The sequence below is a fragment of the Pristiophorus japonicus genome, chromosome 1, assembly GCF_044704955.1.
Source record: "Pristiophorus japonicus isolate sPriJap1 chromosome 1, sPriJap1.hap1, whole genome shotgun sequence".
Taxonomy (NCBI): domain Eukaryota; kingdom Metazoa; phylum Chordata; class Chondrichthyes; family Pristiophoridae; genus Pristiophorus; species Pristiophorus japonicus.
The window spans coordinates 32144548-32164645 of NC_091977.1; the positions used below are offsets into that span (position 1 = coordinate 32144548).

The following is a 20098-nucleotide window of genomic DNA, read 5'->3' on the forward strand; positions in this document are numbered from 1 at the left end:
CTGCACTTGCGTGCCCACTGTAGCGCACATGTGCAGAGGTCCCGGCACTGTTTTCAGCGCAGGGACCTGGCTCCGGCCCCCCACAGCTCGTGCTGGCTGCGCCGAGGGCCAGAGGACCTGCAAGTAGGTGGAGAATACCGAGGATTTTTTTAGGTGCACTTTGTGGCGCGAAAAACGGGCGCCCAGCTCGGAGGGGCGCCCGTTTTTTTTCTTGTGGAAACTCGGGCCCATTATCTGGTGATTATCACATTGCTGTTTGTGGGAGCTTGCTGTGTGCAAATTGGCTGCCACGTTTCCGACATTACATCAGTGACTGCACTTCAAAAGTACTTCATTGGCTGTAAAGCGCTTTGGGATGTCTGGTGCTCATGAAAGACGCTGTATTAATATTAACTGGGATAGAATTAATGTGAAAGGTATAGAGGGAGCAGAATTATTAAAATGCATTCAGGAAATCTTTTTTAGCGAATACGCAGCATGCCCAACAAGAGAGGGTGCAGTTCTGGACTTAGTTTTATGGAATGAAGTTGCGCAGGTGGAAGGGGTATCAGTGGGAGAGCATTTTGATGGTAGTGATCATAATTGAGTAAGATTTAGGATACTTATCGAAAAGGACAAAGACAGACCAGGAATAAAAGTTCTCAATTGGGGGAAAGCCAATTTTACTAAGCTAAGATGTGATTTAACCAAAGTGAACTGGAAACAGCTACTTGAAGGTAAATCAGTGTCAGAGCAGTGTGAGGCATTCAAGGAGGATATAGTGAGGAGCAGGGGAGTTATCCTCAGTATCCTGGGGTCAATATTTATCCCTTAATCAACATAACAAAAAACGATGATCTGGGTCATTATCACATCGCTATCTGTGGGAGCTTGCTGTGTGCAAATTGGCTGCTATGTTTCCTACTTTACAACAGCGACTACACTGTAAAAGTACTTAATTGTCTGCAAAGCGCTTTGGGACGTCCTGAGGTGGTGAAAGGCGCTATAGAAATGCAAGTCTTTCTCTCCCACTGGCGCACAGAAGAGCCACCAACGGGTTAAAAAGTCAGCACTCCGTGATTCCCGAGTCCCCCACGGCTCAGGTCCCTGCTCTCGGCCGAGCAGAATTCCTGAGTCCGAGCATGGAAGGTTTCCAGCCGGAGTCCGATTGGCAGCCAGTCGTCCCGAGTGTGCGGCCGGTTATAGCGTGGGCAGGAGCAACGGCGGGGCCCAGGCGTGGCAGAGGAGAGGGAAGGTCGGGGCGGAGGTGCGGTGTAAGATTGAGGCAGAGCGGTGAGAGACCATGGCTGAGATGTGACAAGAGTTGAGCGGCGAGAGATCATGGCGGAGGTGCGGCAAATGAGGGTGTGGGGCCCAGAGGAGCCGAGGGCACAAGGGCAGCACGGGCCAGCCCACACTGCGATATGTGTGCGCACTAGGTCCGTGCAGCAGAGCAGGTCTCCAGTCGTCCTGGTTCAACCCTTGCCACTGGATAAATACCTTGCTCTGTCAAACCCGTGTGGTGGCTGGTGCACAACGGTCACCACACGTTAAAAAAATCCACGCACAGGCATCTTCCACCCCCTCAATTGGAGGAGTTCAGGACTGGAACATCAGGTCCTTCATTGAAACATCCATGAACTCCACCCTTTTGGTGTGGAAGCAAGTCATCCTCGTTCGCAAGACCACCTATGATGATCAGAGCAAGTATGTTCCCTTAAAAAAAAGGGTGGGTCTAACAAATGTAGAGCCACCTGGATGTCAAGGTGCATAGGATAAAGAAAAAAAGGGAAGCTTATGACCGAGGGCTCAATACTGCAGAAAACCTAGAGGAATATAGAAAGTGCAGGGGTGAAATTAAAAAGGAAATGAGGAAAGCAAAGAGAGGGCATGAAAAAATATTGGCATGTAAAATCAAGGAAAACCCAAAGATGTTTTTTAAATACATTATGAGCAAGAGGATAACTAAAGAAAGCGTAGGGATAATTAGAGACTATAAAGATAACCTGTGTGTGGAGGCGGAAGACGTGGGTATGGTTCTTAATGAATACTTTGCGGCTGTTTTCGCAAAAAAGAGGAACAGTGCAATCGGAGGATGAGTGTGAAATATTAGATGAAATAAACATAGTGAGAGAGGAAGTATTAATGGGTTCAGCAGCTTTGAAAGTGGATAAATCTCCAGCCCTGGATGAAATGTATCCAAAACTGTTAAGAGAAGCAAGAGAGGAAATAGCAGAGGCTCTGACCATCATTTTCCAATCCTCTCTGGCTACAGGTGCGGTGCCGGATGACTGGAGGACTGCTAATGTGGTACTTTTGTTTAAAAAGGAAGAAAGGATAGCCCGAGTAATTACAGGCCAGTCAGCCTAACCTCAGTGGTGGGAAGATTATTGGAAAAAATTCTGAGGAACAGGATACATCTTCATTTAGAAAGACATGGATTAATTAAGCACAGTCAGCATGGATTTGTTAAGGGAAGGTCGTGTCTAACTAACTTGATTGAATTTTTTGAGAAGGTAATAAGGAGGATCGATGAGGGTGGTGCATTTGTCGTGGTGCATATTGATTTTTGCAAAGCCTTTATGCAAGCTCATGAAAGTAAAAGCCCATTGGATCCAAGGCAAAGTGACATGTTGGATCCAAAATTGGCTCAAAGGCAGGAAGCAAAGGGAACTGGTTGAGGGGAGCTTTTGTGACTGGAAGGCTGTTTCCAGTGGGGTTCCACAAGGCTCAGTACTCAGTCCCTGGCTTTTTGTAGTACACATTAACAATTTAGACTTCAATGTAGTGGGTATGATTAAGAACTTTGCCAATGATATAAAAATTGACCGTGTAGTTGATAATGAAGAAGAAAGTTTTAGACTGCAGGAAGATATCAATGGACTGGTCAGGTGGGCAGAACAGTGGCAAATGGAATTCAATTTGGAGAAGTGTGAGGGAATGTATTTGGGGAGAGCTAACATTTGAGGAGAACATTTTTCAACCAGAGGGTGGTGGGCTCTGGCCTGAGAGAGTGGTAGAGGCAGAAACATTCATAGCATTTAAGCAATACTTGGATATACAACTGAATTTCCATAACCTACGAGGCTACGGACCAAGAGCTGGAAAGTGGCATTGGGCTGGATAGGTCTTTGACGGCCAGCATGGACATGATGGGCCGAATGGCCTGCTTCTGGGTTGTAAATGTCTATGATTCACAAACAGTAATAAGACAAATGACCAGATCATGTGTCTTTGTTGGTGCTGATGATGCTCAAGCACAGCACATTGTGATCCTAGAAGGAACTTAACCCTGTTAATTATTTTTTGAAGTGCAGCGATTATTGTTATGTAGGGAAAACATATGAGAACCTGCGGCCATAAATGTCCATTTTGTCAGCCATTGGCACCAGTGCTTTCACCATCACTGGTTCACAAGTTATTCATTGCCATGTGCATGCTTGAGTGTGATTTATATACTTCATTGGTGCTGTCATTTTAGAGAGAGTGACTATTTTCATTTACTTTTTTTTTTAACCTTCTGCTTTTAGCTTTCCGTTTCTTGGAAACAGGTATTATCACTGTGTTGAAAGCATAAATGTAGGCTGTCGCTCTTGAAATTGCATGCGGACTCACTGTTGTCACGTTGCTGATAAACATCGCTGCATTTGCTTGGTGCCATTGTAGGTTTGCAGTGCGTTTTATGTAGTGCGCATGTATGTCTGCATCTTACAAATTTGTGCTCCGGGCGCAAAGCTTCACGTGACGAGGATCAATATTGGGAGCTGCAGTAGCCAATGATCCCTGCCCGGTTTTCTATTGGTTAACCCTAGCGCATGGAAAATCATGCAGAGACATTGATCTCGCTGCCCGAGTTCTCCATATGTATTCCTGTCGGGTAAAGCACTGCACCGGAGAGACTAATTTGTCAAGCCTCTCCATATAGTCATCGTGCATGATTGTTCAATTGCGTGTGTTGTTGACCAATTCTGATATGAAGCATTGAAGGAATTGGGCCCTCTCAAATGGGTGATATTCACATTGAATGCGTTGCTGCACCTGTACATAATTTCTGCGTGAAGATTTTTTTACACATTTGGTACACCCATTTAAAGTAAATTAATATAGTTCATAAGAACATAAGAAATAGGAGCAGGAGTAGACCATTCGGCCTCTCAGGCCTGCTCCACCATTTAATGCGATCATGGCTGATCCGATCATGGACTCAGGTCCACTTCCCTGCCCGCTCCCCATAACCCCTTATTCCCTTATCGGGTTAAGAAACTTTCTATCTCTGTCTTAAATATATTCAATGATCCATCTTCCACAGCTCTCTTAGCAGTGAATTCCACAGATTTACAACCCTCCAAGAGAAGAAATTTCTCCTCATCTCAGTTTTAAATGGATGACCCCTTATTCTAAGTGTCCCTTATCAGTGGAAACATCCTCTCTGCATCCACCTTGTCCTGGCCCCTCATAATCTTATATATTTCAATAAGATCACCTCATATACCTGAATTCCAATGAGTAGAGGCCAAACCTTCTCAACCTTTCCTCATCTCCGGAATGAACCAAGTGAACTTTCTCTGAATTGCCTCCAAACAAGTATATCCTTTCTTAAATATGGAAACCAAAACTGTACGCAGTATTCCAGGTGTGGCCTCACCAATACCCTGTAAAAGCAAGACTTCCTTGCTTTTATATCCAACCCCTTTGCAATAAAGGCCAAGATTCCATTGGCCTTCCTGATCACTTGCTGTACCTGCATACTATCTTTTTGTGTTTCATGCACCAGGATCCCCAGGTCCTGCTGTACTGCAGCAGTTTGCAATTTTTCTCCATTTAAATAATAACTTGCTCTTCGATTTTTTTTCCGCCAAAGTGCATAACCTCACACTTTCCAACATTATACTCCATCTGCCAAATTTTTGCCCACTCACTTAGCCTGTCTATGTCCTTTTGCAGGATTTTGTGTCCTCCACACACATTGCTTTTCCTCCCATCTTTGTATCATCAACAAACTTGGCTATTTTACACTTGGTCCCTTCCTCCAATAGTTGAAGACCCAGCACCGATCCCTGTGGCACCCCACTAGTTACTGATTGCCAATCCGAGAATGAATCATTTATCCCGACACTCTGTTTTCTGTTAGTTAGCCAGTCCTCTATCCATGCTAATATATTATCGACAACCGCGCGACCTTTTATCTTGTACAGTAACCTTTTATGTGGCACCTTATCAAATGCCTTCTGGAAGTCCAAATACACCACATCCACTGGTTCACCTTTATCCACTCTGTTCGTTACATCTTCAAAGAATTCCAGCAAATTTGTTAAACATGTCATTGAAGAATTTTAAACATATGCAGAAACACATTTGTTGCAAGTATCACTGAAATCAATAGTATGCTGTGGTAAAAGTGACATTTATTTTAGGGTGTTACGGGATGCGGTACAGTGGTGTGCGGGGCGGCAAGGCAGTACTGAGTGATTTTAATTAGTAGAGGGTCTGTGCACAAAGCCCTAGAAGATATTATGTAACCTTTGACGTGTCTTTGTGCAAGCTAATTGGTTTATATTTTACATTGATAGGCAGTGGCAGACATTTAAGGAGTTATTTCATAACTCTCAACAAAAATATATCCCAATGAGAAGGAAAGGCTGGAAGAGAAGGGATAACCATCCGTGGCTAACTAAGGAAGTAAGGGATGGTATCAAATTGAAAACAAGGGCATACAATATGGCTAAGACTAGTGGGAGGGCAGAGGATTGGGAAACTTTTAAAAGCCAGCAAAGAATGACTAAAAAAATAATAAAGAGAGGGAAGATAGATTATGAAAGTAAACTAGCACGAACTATAAAAACAGATAATAAGAGTTTCTACAGGTACATAAAAAGAAAAAGAATGGCTAAAGTAAATGTTAGTCCCCTAGAAGATGAGACTGGGGAATTAATAATGGGGAACAGAGAAATGGCAGGATATTTGGAAAAATATAATTCAATCAAGCAGAGTCAGCATGGTTTTGTGAAAGGGAAATCATGTTTGACAAATTAGCTGGAGTTCTTCGAGGATGAAGCGAGCAGGGTGGATAAGGGGGAACCAGTGGATGTGGTGTATTTGGATTTTATGAAGGCATTCGATAAGGTGCCACATAAATGGTTACTGCACAAGATAAAAGTTCACGGGGTTGGGGGTAATATATTAGCATGGATAGAGGATTGGCTGACAAACAGAAAACAGAGGATCGGGATAAACAGGTCATTTTCCAGTTCGCAAACAGTAACTAGTGGGATGCCACAGGGATCGGTGATGGGCCTCAACTATTTACAATCTATATTAATGACTTGGATGAAGGGACCAAGTTTAATGTAACCAAGTTTGCTGATAATACAAAGATGGATGGGAAAGCAAATTGTGAGGAAGACACAAAATATCTGCAAAAGGATATAGACAGGCTAAATAGATGGACAAAAATTTGGCAGATGGAGTATAATGTAGGAAAATGTGAGGTTATCCACTTTGACAGAAAAAATAGAAAAGCAGATTGTAATTTAAATGGAAAAAAATTGCAAAGTGCTGCAGTACAGAGAGACCTTGTGCATGAAACACAAAAAGTTAGTATGCAGGTACAACAGGTAATCAGGAAGGCAAATGGAATGTTGGCCTTTATTGCAAGAGGGATAGAATATAAAAGCAGAGAAGTCCTGCCAAAGCTGTACAGGGTCCAGGTGAGACCACACCTAGAGTACTGCATGCAGTTTTGGTCTCCGTATTTAAGAAAGGATATACTTGCATCTGAAAAACGGCACCTCTGACAGTGCAGCACTTCATGGAAGTGTCAACCTAAATTTTTGTGCCCAAGTTTCTGGAGTGGGACTTGAATCCACAACTTTCTGACTCAGAGGCAAGTGTGCTGCCCACTGAGCCACAGCTGACACCTGTTCACTTGTGTTCATATGTGTTTACATGAAAGCTCAAGGCAAGACGTAGCAAAGCCCCTCAATGAGCAAGCATACTGTGGCATGGTGCTGCCTGATGGTGGGTTGCCTGATCCCAGCCAAACTGTCTTTGAGTCGAGGAGCTCAGACTCCGATGGAGGTAAAGGAGCTCCTGCTTGGGACTGGTTTGTCGTGCTGGTCTGGCAAAAGGTCACCTCCCCACCTGCTCAGTCAGATTGGTACATGGCATCAAAGGAGTTAAAGAAATGAAAGAAATGCCTTACAGAGTGGACAGGGGGAGTGACGGAAAAAAAGGCTCTAAAGCACTTTGTAAAGCAAGTATTTATTGGGGATGTACAGAGGCTGAGCACAGACCTGATTGAGGTGTATAACATTATGAGGGGCCTAGATAGAGTGGATAGCAAGGACCTATTTCCCTTCGCAGAGGAGTCAATAACCAGGGGGCATAGATTTAAAGTAATTGGGAGTAGGTTTGGAGGGGATTTGAGGAGAAGTGTATTCACCCAGAGGGTGGTGGGGGTCTGGAACTCACTGCCTGAAAGGGTGGTAGAGGCAGGAACCCTCACCATATTTAAAAAGTACCTGGATATGCACTCGAACTGCAGTAACCTATGGGGCTACTGACCAAGAGCTGGAAGGTGGGATTAGGCTGGATAGCTCTTGGTCGGCTGACACGGACACAATGGGCCGAAATGGCCTCCTTCCGTGCTGTAAATTTCTATGATTCTATGATTTTATGAAATAAAAACAGAAAATGCTGGAGACACTTGGCAGGCCAGGCAGCATCTATGGAGAGACAAAAAAAGGGTTTCAGAGTGAAGAGTCATTGAGCTGATATGTTAACTCTGTTTGTTTCTCGCTCCACAGACGCTGCCTGACCTGCTGAGTGTTTCCAGCATTTTCTGTTATTATTTCAGATTTCCAGCATCCGCAGTATTTTGCTGTTGTTTTACCGGAGCTGGAGTGGTTCCGGTAAATGCATCCTTTCTATTTCTCTTGTAAGTTGTGTTTAGTTATTGTGCTATGTTTTTGCAGGGATCTGGCAGCTGATCTGCTAACCATGATACCTGAGAGCGAGCTGTTGTTGGTTAAGCTGTGCGCATTCTACCCAGGAGGGACTGCAGAGATCAACGACCTTCATGAGAGGGTAAAGCTCGTCAGTTATAGTGTCATCCGCACACTTTTTTTTCCCCGAACATTCCACACGATAAACTGCTTAAGAGGCTCTACAGGGAGCAGTTTTTTTGCGACAGTTGCCAGTTCAAGATTGTTCTGAGATTGTGTTTCTCTATTTCCCTCCCCCTCCCCAGCTCTCTTTCTCTCCGTCCCTCCTCTCTTACCCCCCCTCTCGTCTATTCCACCCACCTCTCTTCCCCCTCCACTCTTCCCCCTTCTCCTCTTCTCTCTTTCCCCCCTCTGCCTCTCTTTCCCCCCTCCGCCTCTCTTTCCCCCCTCCGCCTCTCTTTCCCCCCTCCGCCTCTCTTTCCCCCCTCCGCCTCTCTTCCCCTACCCCCTTCCTATCTTCCCCCTTCTCTCTTTCCCCCTCTTATCTTTCACCCCTATCCTCTCATCACCACCTCTCCTCTCTTTTCCCCCACTCGTGCCTCTTTTCCGCCCCTCGCCTCTCGTTGCTTCTCCGTCATACTAACTAGCCAGTGTGGATCAGTTTGACAAGCCAACCAATACAGTGGCATTAATTGCACGGTAGAACTAGTTACACACAGTAATGAGACCCTGGGATCTTTCCGACCGGGGTCAGGCGGATGGGCCAACTAATCCGAAATTGTCCCCGGGCCGCGCCCCGTGTTCCCGCCCGGTCGGGCACGCGCCGACCCCTTACCGCCTGGCAGCGACGCCGTTCCACCCATAGAGGGAGATTTCCCACCGGCGCGGAGCCACCGCCGCTCAGTGCCCCTGACAGCCTCTTCCGGCGGGAAGCTGCCAGTGGCTGGGCGATGCGTCCGCCCTTTATTAAAGGGAAGGGCGCACCGCCGCAGCCGCCATTTTATTTTAATTGTCGGCCAACTCTGAAGTCAGCCCAACAGTGGCGGCCACGGGTTCGGCTGGACTGCCAACAGGGAACTCAGCATCCCCTTCATGGGTGCCGGCCCGCTGGACCGGCCGAAGCCCTCCCTGGTGGCCCAGTGGGTGCCACTAATGATGTGGAGACATGTGTTCAAATCCCATCACGGCAGCTGCGGAATTTAAATTCAAATAAATAAATCTGGCATAAAAAGCCAGTATCAATAATGGTAACCATAAAACTACTGGATTATCATTAAAAACCCATCTGGTTGACTAATGTCCTTTAGGGAAGTAAATCAGCCATCCTTACCTGGTCTGGCCTATATGTGACTCCCGACCCACAGCAATGTGGTTGACTCTTAATTGCCCTCTGAAATGATAGCTCACCAACCCCTCAGGGCGGTTAGGGATGGGCAATAAATGCTGGTCATCCCAGGAACAAAGGGAAAACATTTTCCAGCTGATGGATTGTTCACCCGAGGGGAGGGCATGGATGAATGAATAAAGAGGTGCTGTCATCCTGGCAGCCAGTTTCAGAATGGCTGTAGCAGAGCCCTGGGTACAGATGCCCATCAATCCAAGAAAAGGGGAAGGAGAGGAAACATCTTAAATAGAAGAGGGGATCCATCCTGTCCCCGCTGTCTTCCCCCCCCCCCCTCCCCGGATGACTCAACGGGTAGAAATTAGTCTCGGCCCCAACAGAGAGGTCATCTTGAAATTTGCCCTCAGGGCCTCATCTACATCTTCGGGTGAGCTGCCAGGGTCTGTTACTTGGGGGCTGGGGGGAATGTGAAGACTCCTGAATGGGGCAGGTCAATTAAAAAAAAAATTAACATATGGAGATAAAAAGGAACTTGAATACAGAATTGAAGGTGATTGATCAGTGTCTATAGTCGGAGCATAACTTGCTTTAATCCAGCCAATGCAGCAGCAGCAAAGATGCTGTCCCTTTGAACTGCAGCTTGATTTGATACAGTGATGTTTTATTGATGCTATGATTGACATTTCATATAAAAATCCCTTCACAGTGTCACTTGCCGACCACAGAAGAGTGTTTGCAATTCGCGGAGACGTATCACAACGAAGGGGAGACGGTCCAAGCAGTGAAATATTATTTATTGAGTCCTGTGCCGGAAAAAGCACTTCCAATTGGCCTTCTTTACGTTAAAGGTAGTTACCTTACAAATTGTTCTGTGATTCAGATAATATGTTTTAAAAATATGCAAATGCTGGAGTTGCTAAGGAGTCATTTTTTTAAATCATTCTCAGGATATGGGTGAGAGCATAAGGATTAGGAGCAGGAGTAGGCCAAAAGGCCCTCGAGTCTGCTCCGCCATTCAGTAAGATCATGGCTGATCTTCTACCTCAACTCTACTTTCCTGCCCGATCGCCACATCCCTGATTCCCGTAGAATCCAAAAATCTACCCATCTCAGCCTTGAATATATGCAATTACTGAGCATCCACAGCTCTCTGGGGTAGAGAAGTCTCAAGATTCACCACCTTCATATGAGGAGCGACTGGATCGACTGGGCCTTTATACATTGGAGTTTAGAAGGATGAGAGAGAATCTCATAGAAAATTATAAGATTCTGACAGGACTGGACAGGTTAAATGCAGGAAGAATGTTCCCGATGTTGGGGAAGTCCAGAACCAGGGGACACAGTCTAAGGATAAGGGGTAGGCCATTTAGGACTGAGATGAGGAGAAACTTCTTCACTCAGAGAGTTGTTAACCTGTGGAATTCCCTACCGCAGAGAGTTGTTGATGCCAGTTCATTGGATATATTCAAGAGGGAGTTAGATATGGCCCTTACAGCTAAAGGGATCAAGGGGTATGGAGAGAAAGCAGGAAAGGGGTACTGAGGTGAATGATCAGCCATGCTCTTATTGAATGGTGGGGTAGGCTTGAAGGACCGAATGGCCTACTCCTGCACCTATTTTCTATGTTTTTATGTTTCTGAGTGACCAAATTCCTCCTCATCTCAGTCCTAAATGGCGACCCTTTATCCTGAGACTATGCTCCCTAGTCATCTCTGTTGCTTGCGAAGATGGTCCAAAAGCTGGTGGCTGACTGACTGACTGTGCTTCGTCCCATCCCACAGAACAGCTAAGTAGCCCTGATTGGACCTTGGATACTGTGCATCATATCTTGGACCTCCTCAGCTACATCCGCACTGATCGGCTGATGCTGCACAAGTGTAGTGAGTAAGTTAGAACACGAATACTGCTGCCTATTTAAATGAACAGCCGGAAAAGTTATCAGATTGAATGTGCTCCTTAAAAGGGTTTTGTTGGGTTGTCGCAGGAGCTTGGATTGATAGCAAACCAGCAATGTCAGCTGTGACTCAGTTGATCGCATCCTTGCCTCAGAGTCAGAAGGTCGTGGCTTTATCCTACTCCAGAGAATTGAGCACAAAAATTGAGGTGGACACTCCAGTGCAGTACTGAGATAGATGCAGGTGCTGTCTTTTGGATGAGACATTAAAGTGAGACCCCGTCTTCTCCTTCGGGTGGATGCAAAATATCCTGTGACACTGTTTCGAAAAAGAGCAAGGAAGTTATCCCCGGTGTCCTGACCAATATTTATCCCTCAATCAACATCACTGAAACCAATTATCTGCTCATTATCACATTGCTGTTTGTGGGAGCTTGCTGTATACAAATTGGCTGCCACGTTTCCTACATTACAACAGTGACTACACTTCAAAAGTACTTCATTGGCTGTAAAGCGCTTTGGGATGTCCGGTGGTCGTAAAAGGCGCTATATAAATGCAAGTCTTTTTATGTTACGTCATAATGTTGGTGCATATACTAACACACTGTTCCACACTGTTTATACCAAAACATTGCAGCACGGTGCTAGTATACATTCCGATACACTGTTCCACAATGCTGGTAGACATAAGCTGAACCACAATTTTGGTGCACCAACATTGTGAGCCACTGTGCTCATTTACCAACAAGCTGAGCTACCATACCAGTATCGTAACAGGTGATGCCGCAGTCGTGTTCAACATAAGCAGTGCCACAATATTGCTACATTTGTCACCTTAGCTCAGTAGCAGCACTGTTGTACCTGAGTCTGAAGGTTATGAGTTCAAGCCTCACTCCAGCCGTTGAGCACTCCAGGTTGACACTCTGATTCACTACTGAGCGAGTGCTGCACTGTTTTATAATAATTCAGTCAACAATATTTACATTTATAAAGGACGTTTCATAGAAACATAGAAAATAGGTGCAAGAGTAGATCATTTGGTCCTTCGAGCCTGCACCGCCATTCAATAAGATCATGGCTGATCATTCCCTCAGTACCCCTTTCCTGCTTTCTCTCCCTACCCCTTGATCCCCTTAGTCGTAAGGGCCATATCTAACTCCCTCTTGAATATATCCAATGAACTGGCATCAACAACACTCTGCGGCAGGGAATTCCACAGGTTAACAACTTTCTGAGTGAAGAAGTTTCTCCTCATCTCAGTCCGAAATGGCCTACCCCTTATCCTAAGACTGTGTCCCCTGGTTCTGGACTTTCCCAAAATCGAGAACATTCTTCCCGCATCGAGCCTGTCCAGTCCCGTCAGAATCTTATACATTTCTATGAGATCCCCTCTCATCCTTCTAAACTCCAGTGAATAAAGGCCCAGTTGATCCAGTCTCTCCTCATATGCCAGTCCAGCCATCCCTGGAATCAGTCTGGTGAACCTTCGCTGCACTCCCTCAATAGCAAGAACGTCCTTCCTCAGATTAGGAGGCCAAAACTGAACACAATATTCCAGGTGAGGCCTCACCAAGGCCTTGTACAACTGCAGTAAGACCTACCTGCTTCTATACTCAAATCCCCTAGCTATGAAGGCCAACATACCATTTGCCTTCTTCACCACCTGCTGTACCTGCATGCCCACTTTCAGTGACTGATGAACCCTGACACCCAGGTCTCGTTGCATCCCCCCATTTTCCTAATCTGCCGCTATCCAGATAATATTCTGCCTTCGTTATTTTGCACCCAAAATGGATAACCTCACATTTATCCACATTATACTGCATCTGCCATGCATTTGCCCACTCACCTAACCTGTCCAAGTCACCCTGCAGCCTTTTAGCATCCTCCTCATAGCTCACACCGCCACCCAGTTTAGTGTCATCCGCAAACTTGGAGATATTACACTCAATTCCTTCATCTAAATTATTAATATATATTGTAAAGAGCTGGGGTCCCAGCACTGAGCCCTGCGGCACTCCACTAGTCACTGCCTGCCATTCTGAAAAGGACCCGTTTATCCGACTCTCTGCTTCCTGTCTGCCAACCAGTTCTCTATCCACGCCAGTATATTACTCCCAATATCAAGTCCTTTGATTTTGCACATCAGTCTCTTGTGCGGGACCTTGTCAAAAGCCTTTTGAAAGTCCAAATACACCACATCCACTGGTTCTCCCTTCTCCACTCTAAGATGTTTCATGTTAAAACATTTTTAAAATGCTCTATACAATTGCGCAGACTGTCATCATACAGGTAAAGACTTGTTATACGAGTAAAGAGTGTTCTATATTTTTTTCATTCTCGGGATGGGGGCGTCGTTGGCAAGGTCAGCATTGATTGCCTAGGTCTAATTGCCCTTGAGAAAATGGTGGTGAGCAGCTTCTTGAACCGTTGCAGTCCATGTGGTAAAGGTACTCCCACAGTGCTGTTAGAGAGGGAGATCCAGGATTTTGACCCAGCGACGATGATGGAACAGCGATATATTTCCAAGTCAGGATGGTGTGTGACTTGTAGGGGAACTTGGAGATGATGGTGTTCCCATGCGCCTGCTGCCCTTGTCCTTCTAGGTGGTAGAGGTCGCGGGTTTGGGAGGTGCTGCCGAAGAAGCTGTGGCAAGTTGCTGCAGTGTGTCTTGTAGATGGTACACACTGCAGCCACGGTGCGCCGGTGGTGGAGGGAGTGAATGTTTAATATCGTAGATGGGTAAAGACTGTTGTTATATGGGTAAAGGGATTTACTGAGGTAATGCCTGGAAAAAGTCATTGGTACCAGCAAGGCCCATTGGAAAATTTCACTTGTGAACTCTATAGATGTGAGGTCCGTTGTCACTGTCCGTTATCCCAGCCGGGAGCCTCACTCACAGGGATCTCACCATGGGAAGTTACAGGAGGACAGTCTGCAATGAACTCTCTGCAGTCGACCTTTCTGTTTATACTCAAGGTGCCATTGCTGTAAAACCGCTTAATGGCTTTAAGTTATCTTTAGTCTGATCAAGTAATTCGATCTATACTTGAAAATGAGAAATTTGCTGGGCTATGGGGAAAGAGCAGGGGAGTGGGATTAATTGGACAGCTCTTTCAGTGAGCCGAATGGCTTCCTTCTGTGCTGTATGATTCTATGATCTAAATTTTCCCACAAGAGTGTGAGGGAAGTTGATGTAGACCTATAAAAGTGTACGATAAGCTTCCCTAAAATAGACAGAAGGAAATAAAATAACCTTGATTTTGATGTGTGATATGATTGTGAACTCTGTTCTTGTCTTGCAGAGCTCGAAATGAGCTACTTATCTTCTGTGGCTACATTGCTGCGTTACTGGCTATTAGAAGACATTACAGCAGTATTGTACCTGCACTTTACGAGTACACCAGGTGAGGGCAGTATGGAGACAGTAATTATTGTAAATCCTTAAAGAAAATATCTAAAATATAGATTTTGTGAAATATATTAATGACAATTTGATTGTTACGTTGTTCGGAACAGATACAGATCCTCTGAAAATGTTAGATTTTTGAAACACGTCACTTAATCAATTTGCTTGCTCGAAATGCTTTGAAGGTCAAAATGCGCTTCCAAGTTAAAAATGAGGCTATCGAAACAGGAGGATTAATAAGCCAGGTGGGGTGGTCCTGAGCCACACAACGCAGCAAAGTTCCAAGATGAACGGTTGCTAGGTGTAGATATAGTCAATCTCAGCCCAAACATTGGTGGGTGCTGTAATGTGGTGATCTGGAATACACTGCCTGAAAGGCTTCTGGAAGAACATAAGAATTAGGAACAGGAGTAGGCCATCTAGCCCCTCGAGCCTGCTCCGCCATTCAACAAGATCATGGCTGATCTGGCCGTGGACTCAGCTCCACTTACCCGCCCGCTCCCCGTAACCCTTAATTCCCTTATTGGTTAAAAATCTATCTATCGGTGACTTGAATACATTCAATGAGCTAGCCTCAACTGCTTCCTTGGGCAAAGAATTCCACAGATTCACAACCCTCTGGGAGAAGAAATTCCTTCTCAACTCGGTTTTAAATTGGCTCCCCCGTATTTTGAGGCTGTGCCCCCTAGTTCTAGTCTCCCCGACCAGTGGAAACAACCTCTCTACTTCTATCTTGTCTATCCCTTTCATGATTTTAAATGTTTCTATAAGATCACCCCTCATCCTTCTGAACTCCAACGAGTAAAGACCCAGTCTACTCAATCTATCATCATAAGGTAACCCCCTCATCTCCGGAATCAGCCTAGTGAATCTTCTCTGTATCCCCTCCAAGGCTAGTATATCCTTCCTTAAGTAAGGTGACCAAAACTGCACGCAGTACTCCAGGTGCAGCCTCACCAATACCCTATACAGTTGCAGCAGGACCTCTCTGCTTTTGTACTCCATCCCTCTCGCAATGAAGGCCAGCATTCCATTCGCCTTCCTGATTACCTGCTGCACCTGCAAACTAACTTTTTGGGATTCATGCACAAGGACCCCCAGGTCCCTCTGCACCACAGCATGTTGCAATTTCTCCCCATTCAAATAATGTTCCCTTTTACTGTTTTTTTTCCCCAAGTTGGATGACCTCACACTTTCCGACATTGTATTCCATCTGCCAAACCTTAGCCAATTCGCTTAACCTATCTAAATCTCTTTGCAGCCTCTCTGTGTCCTCTACACAACCCGCTTTCCCACTAATCTTTGTGTCATCTGCAAATTTTGTTACACTACACTCTGTCCCCTCTTCCAGGTCATCTATGTATATTGTAAACAGTTGGGGTCCCAGCACCGATCCCTGTGTCACACCACTAACCACCGATTTCCAACCCGAAAAGGATCCATTTATCCCGACTCTCTGCTAACCAGCCAGTTCTCTATCTATGCTAATACATTTCCACTGACTCCGCGTACCTTTATCTTCTGCAGTAACCTTTTGCAGATTCAAAAGGGAATTAGGTAAATAATTCAAAAGGAAAAATTTGCAAGGCTGTGTATGGGGGCAAGAGTGGGACTAATTGGATAGCTCTTTCAAAGAGCCGGCACAGGCACGAATGGCCTCCTTCTGTGCTGATTCTGTATTTGGACTAACTGTTCATCAGTTAGGGGTGATGAGTCGCTCAGTGGGTAGTACACTCTGAGTCAGAAGGTTGTGCGTTCAAGTCCCACTCCAGGGACTTGAGCACAAAAATATCGAGGCTGACACTCCAGTGCAGTACTGAGAGAGTGCTGCACTGTCGGTGGTGCCGTCTTTCGTATGGGACGTTAAACCGAGGCCCCGTCTGCTCTCTCAGGTGGACGTAACAGATCCTATGGCACTATTTCGAAGAAGAGCAGGGGAGTTATCCCCAATGTCCTCAATCCACATAACAAAAAAAACAGATTATCTGGTCATTACCACATTGCTGTTTGTAGGAGTTTGCTGTGTGCAAATTGGCTGCCATGTTTCCTACATTACAACAGTGACTACACTCCAAAATTACTTCATTGGCCGTAAAACGCTTTGAGATGTCCGGTGGTCGTGAAATGCGCTATATAAATGCAAGTCTTTCTTTATGAGCCTCAAGGCACAATAGGCCTGATTTGCTTAGTCCTTGAGGGCTAAATTATCGGGACTCGGTGTCGAGAATTCCCGTTCCTAGCTGCTAACTAGTGAAATAAAAACAGCAAATGCTGGAAATACTCAGCAGGTAGGGCAGCACCTGCGGAGAGAAAAACAGTGTTAACTTTTTGGGTTGATGACCTTTCCCCTTGCCTTTGTTTTAGTGTTAACTGGTGATCCTTGCTGCCCTGAGGCCAGTTAGGTTGTTGGGGAAGGGGCATTACCAAATTGTTGCATCAAAAGCCTTTGGCCTGTCCCTGGGACCCCTCGCATACCCTCTCCCGATCCATGGCAGGTTCTTGCATCAACTTTCCTCAACTGCCCCCACATGGGGGCACCTGAGGGTCTACAGGCGCGGCTCCAGTCACGCTCATTGGGGAAGCCCCAGGTAATTCTGACGACCTGCAAGACTTACTACATGTTGCTAGGATAAATATAGGAGTGCCCTTTTTAAAGATCATTTATTGTGGTGCCTGATATGGCAAGTGCTCTGTCATTTACCCAATTTGTTGCAGCTTTAGAGCAGGAGCTAGTCTCATTGCGCATTACTTGCAATATCTGTGCAGTGATTTTCTCTGAAATTGTCACCTTGTGGCTATTTGTAGCTGAATGGTGTAATATCGATATTTCTGATGTGTCCCAGTGTACACCATGCCAAAAGTACTTCATTGGCTGTCATCATTGTTATATATGCAGACTATAGATATACTCTCTGTGTAATCACTGTATAGTTGCATAAGATGGAGACTTGTTACCTGATGTACTATCAATAAGGTTTACACTGTGTATATACTATGCTGGCACCACTAGAGGGTGCAACTGGGTGGAGACTGGGGTTTCCTGTACCCTGTGGCAGAGGCTGTCCACCAGAGGGCACTGCAGTGAGAGACCTGAGGGTCACCTGCATAGGTGTGCAGGGCCCAGTATAAAAGGCTGCCCACCATGCTTGTGCCTTACTCTGGAGTTACGAATAAAGGACCAAGGTCACTACAGTTGGCGTAAAACACATTGCCTCGTAGAGTCATTCATAAGTGCATTACAGACATAACAATAATCATAATCATCATCATCATCATCATCATAGGCAGTCCCTCAGAGTCGAGGATGACTTGCTTCCACACTAAAAATGAGTTCTCAGGTGACTGAAGAGTCCAATGCAGTCTCTTTTGTCATGGGTGGGCCAGACGGTGGTTGGAGGGATACGTGGGTGGGGTGCCTGGGTTGGTGCACGCTCCTTCTGCTGTCGACGCTTGGCTTCAGCCCTTTCCAGGCAAAGAGACTCGAGGTGTTCAGCGCCTTCCCGGATGCTCTTCCTCCACTTAGGGCGGTCTTGGGCCAGGGATTCCCTGGTGTCGGTGGGGATGTTACATTTTTCTCAAGGAGGCTTTGAGGGTGTCCTTGAAATGTTTCCTCTGCCCACCTGGGGCTCGCTTGCCATGTCGGAACTCCAAGTAGAGTGCTTGTTTTGGGAGTCTCGTGTCAGGCATACGGACGATGTGGCCTGTCCAGTGGAACTGATCGAGCATGGTCAGTGCTTCGATGTTGGCCTGAGCGAGAACACTGACGTTGGTGCACCTATCCTGCCAGTGGATTTTGTGGAGGCAGCATTGGTGGTACTTCTCCTGTGTTTTGAGGTGTCTGCTGTACATAGTCCATGTCTCTGAGCCATATAGGAGGGCAGATATCACTACTGCTCTGTAGACCATGAGCTTGGTGCCAGGTTTGAGGCCCTGCTCTTCAAACACTCTCTGCCTCAGGTGACCGAAGGCTGTGCTGGCACATTGAAGGCGATGTTGGACCTCGTCTTCGATGTCTGCCCTTGTTGACAGTAGGCTCCCAAGGTATGGAAAATGGTCCACGTTGTCCAAGGCCTCGTTGTGGATTTTGATAACCGGGGGGGGGGGAGGCAGTGCTGTGTGGCAGGAGCAGGTTGGTAGAGGACCTTTGTTTTATGGATGTTTAGTGTAAGGCCTATGCTCTCATATGCCTCGGAGAAGGTGTTGATGATGGTTTGGAGTTTGGCCTCTGAATGTGCGCAGACACAAGTGTCGTCTATTTACTGTAATTTGATGACAGAGGATGGGACGACCTTGGATCTGGCCTGGAGGCGGCGAAGGTTGAACAGATTCCCATTTGTCTTGTACTTTAGCTCCACTCCAGTGGGGAGTTTGCTGAGGGTGAGGTGGAGCATTGAAACGAGGAAGATCGAGAAGATGACACAGCTTTGCTTGACCCTGTCCGAATGTGGAATGGGTCTGTGATGGATCCGTTGGTCAGGCTCACGGCTTGCATCATGGAGCAGGCGGAGGATGGTGACAAACTTTTGAGAGCAGCCGAATCTGAGGAGGACGTTCCATAATCCCTCATGGCTGATAGTGTCGAAGGCTTTTGTGAGGTCAAAAGAAGGCCATGTACAAGGGTTGGTGCTGTTCCCTGCATTTCTCTTGTATCTGCCACATTGTGAAGATCATGTACATTGTGCCCCTTAGTGGGTGGAATCCACATTGCAACTCTTCATTGGCTGTAATGCACTTTGAGACGTACGGTGGTCGTGAAAGGCGCTATATAAATGCAAGTCTTTTTTTTTCTCTCTTTTCTTGACAGCTTATGCATTTCTGTAAACTTTAGTAGAATATGTCACCCTTCCAATATTGTTGTCTCAAGCTGTAACATGGCCACATAACATGGATAGAGTGGCTTTACTACCTAGTACAACATAGCTCTACCATAGAGACAGCACAGCCACGATGGGCTGAATGGCCACCTTCTGTGCTGTTTCAGTCTATGATTCTAAAACGGGGAAGGCGCAAGAGACCTGATGTAACGGGCTCTCAGCTGCTTATTCCTCTCCACTGCAACTGGCCAGCGCCCCTTCCCCCAGGTGCACTGGAGTGGGACGGTCTGCCCGCAGAACACAACAGGATACGCTACATAGGCATCGTGGTTCTGTTACTGGACTAGTAATCTAATGACTAATAATCCAGAGACATGAGTTCAAATCCCATCGTGGCAGCTGGGGAATTCACCGCTGGAATAAAATGTTAGTATCAGTAATGGTGACCATGAAACCATCGGATTGTCATAAAAACCCATCTGGTTCACTAATGTCCTTTATGGCAGGAAATCTTACCCGGTCTGGCCTACATGTGACTCCAGACCCACAGCAATGTGGTTGACTCTTAACTGCCCCTCTGAAATGGCTGACCGAGCAAGCCACTCAGTTGTATACCTTCCCCAGGGCAATTAGGGATGGGCAATAAATGCTGGCTTTGCCAGCGACGCCCACATTCTGTGAATGAATTGTTTTAAAAAGGATCAAGCTTGGATGTGA

At 46.0% G+C, this 20098-nt stretch overlaps 1 protein-coding gene across 3 annotated transcripts in view; it reads left to right on the forward strand.

Moving 5' to 3' along the window:
- wdr17 (WD repeat domain 17) overlaps positions 1-20098 on the forward strand; it is a 330335-nt gene that overhangs the window by 299473 nt on the left and 10764 nt on the right. For all 3 annotated transcript variants that reach the window (XM_070878342.1, XM_070878333.1, XM_070878351.1), the window contains 4 exons: positions 7953-8064; positions 9971-10112; positions 11046-11148; positions 14464-14565. In XM_070878342.1, coding sequence (XP_070734443.1) covers positions 7953-8064; positions 9971-10112; positions 11046-11148; positions 14464-14565 — 459 coding nt within the window. The remainder of the gene's footprint in view (positions 1-7952; positions 8065-9970; positions 10113-11045; positions 11149-14463; positions 14566-20098) is intronic.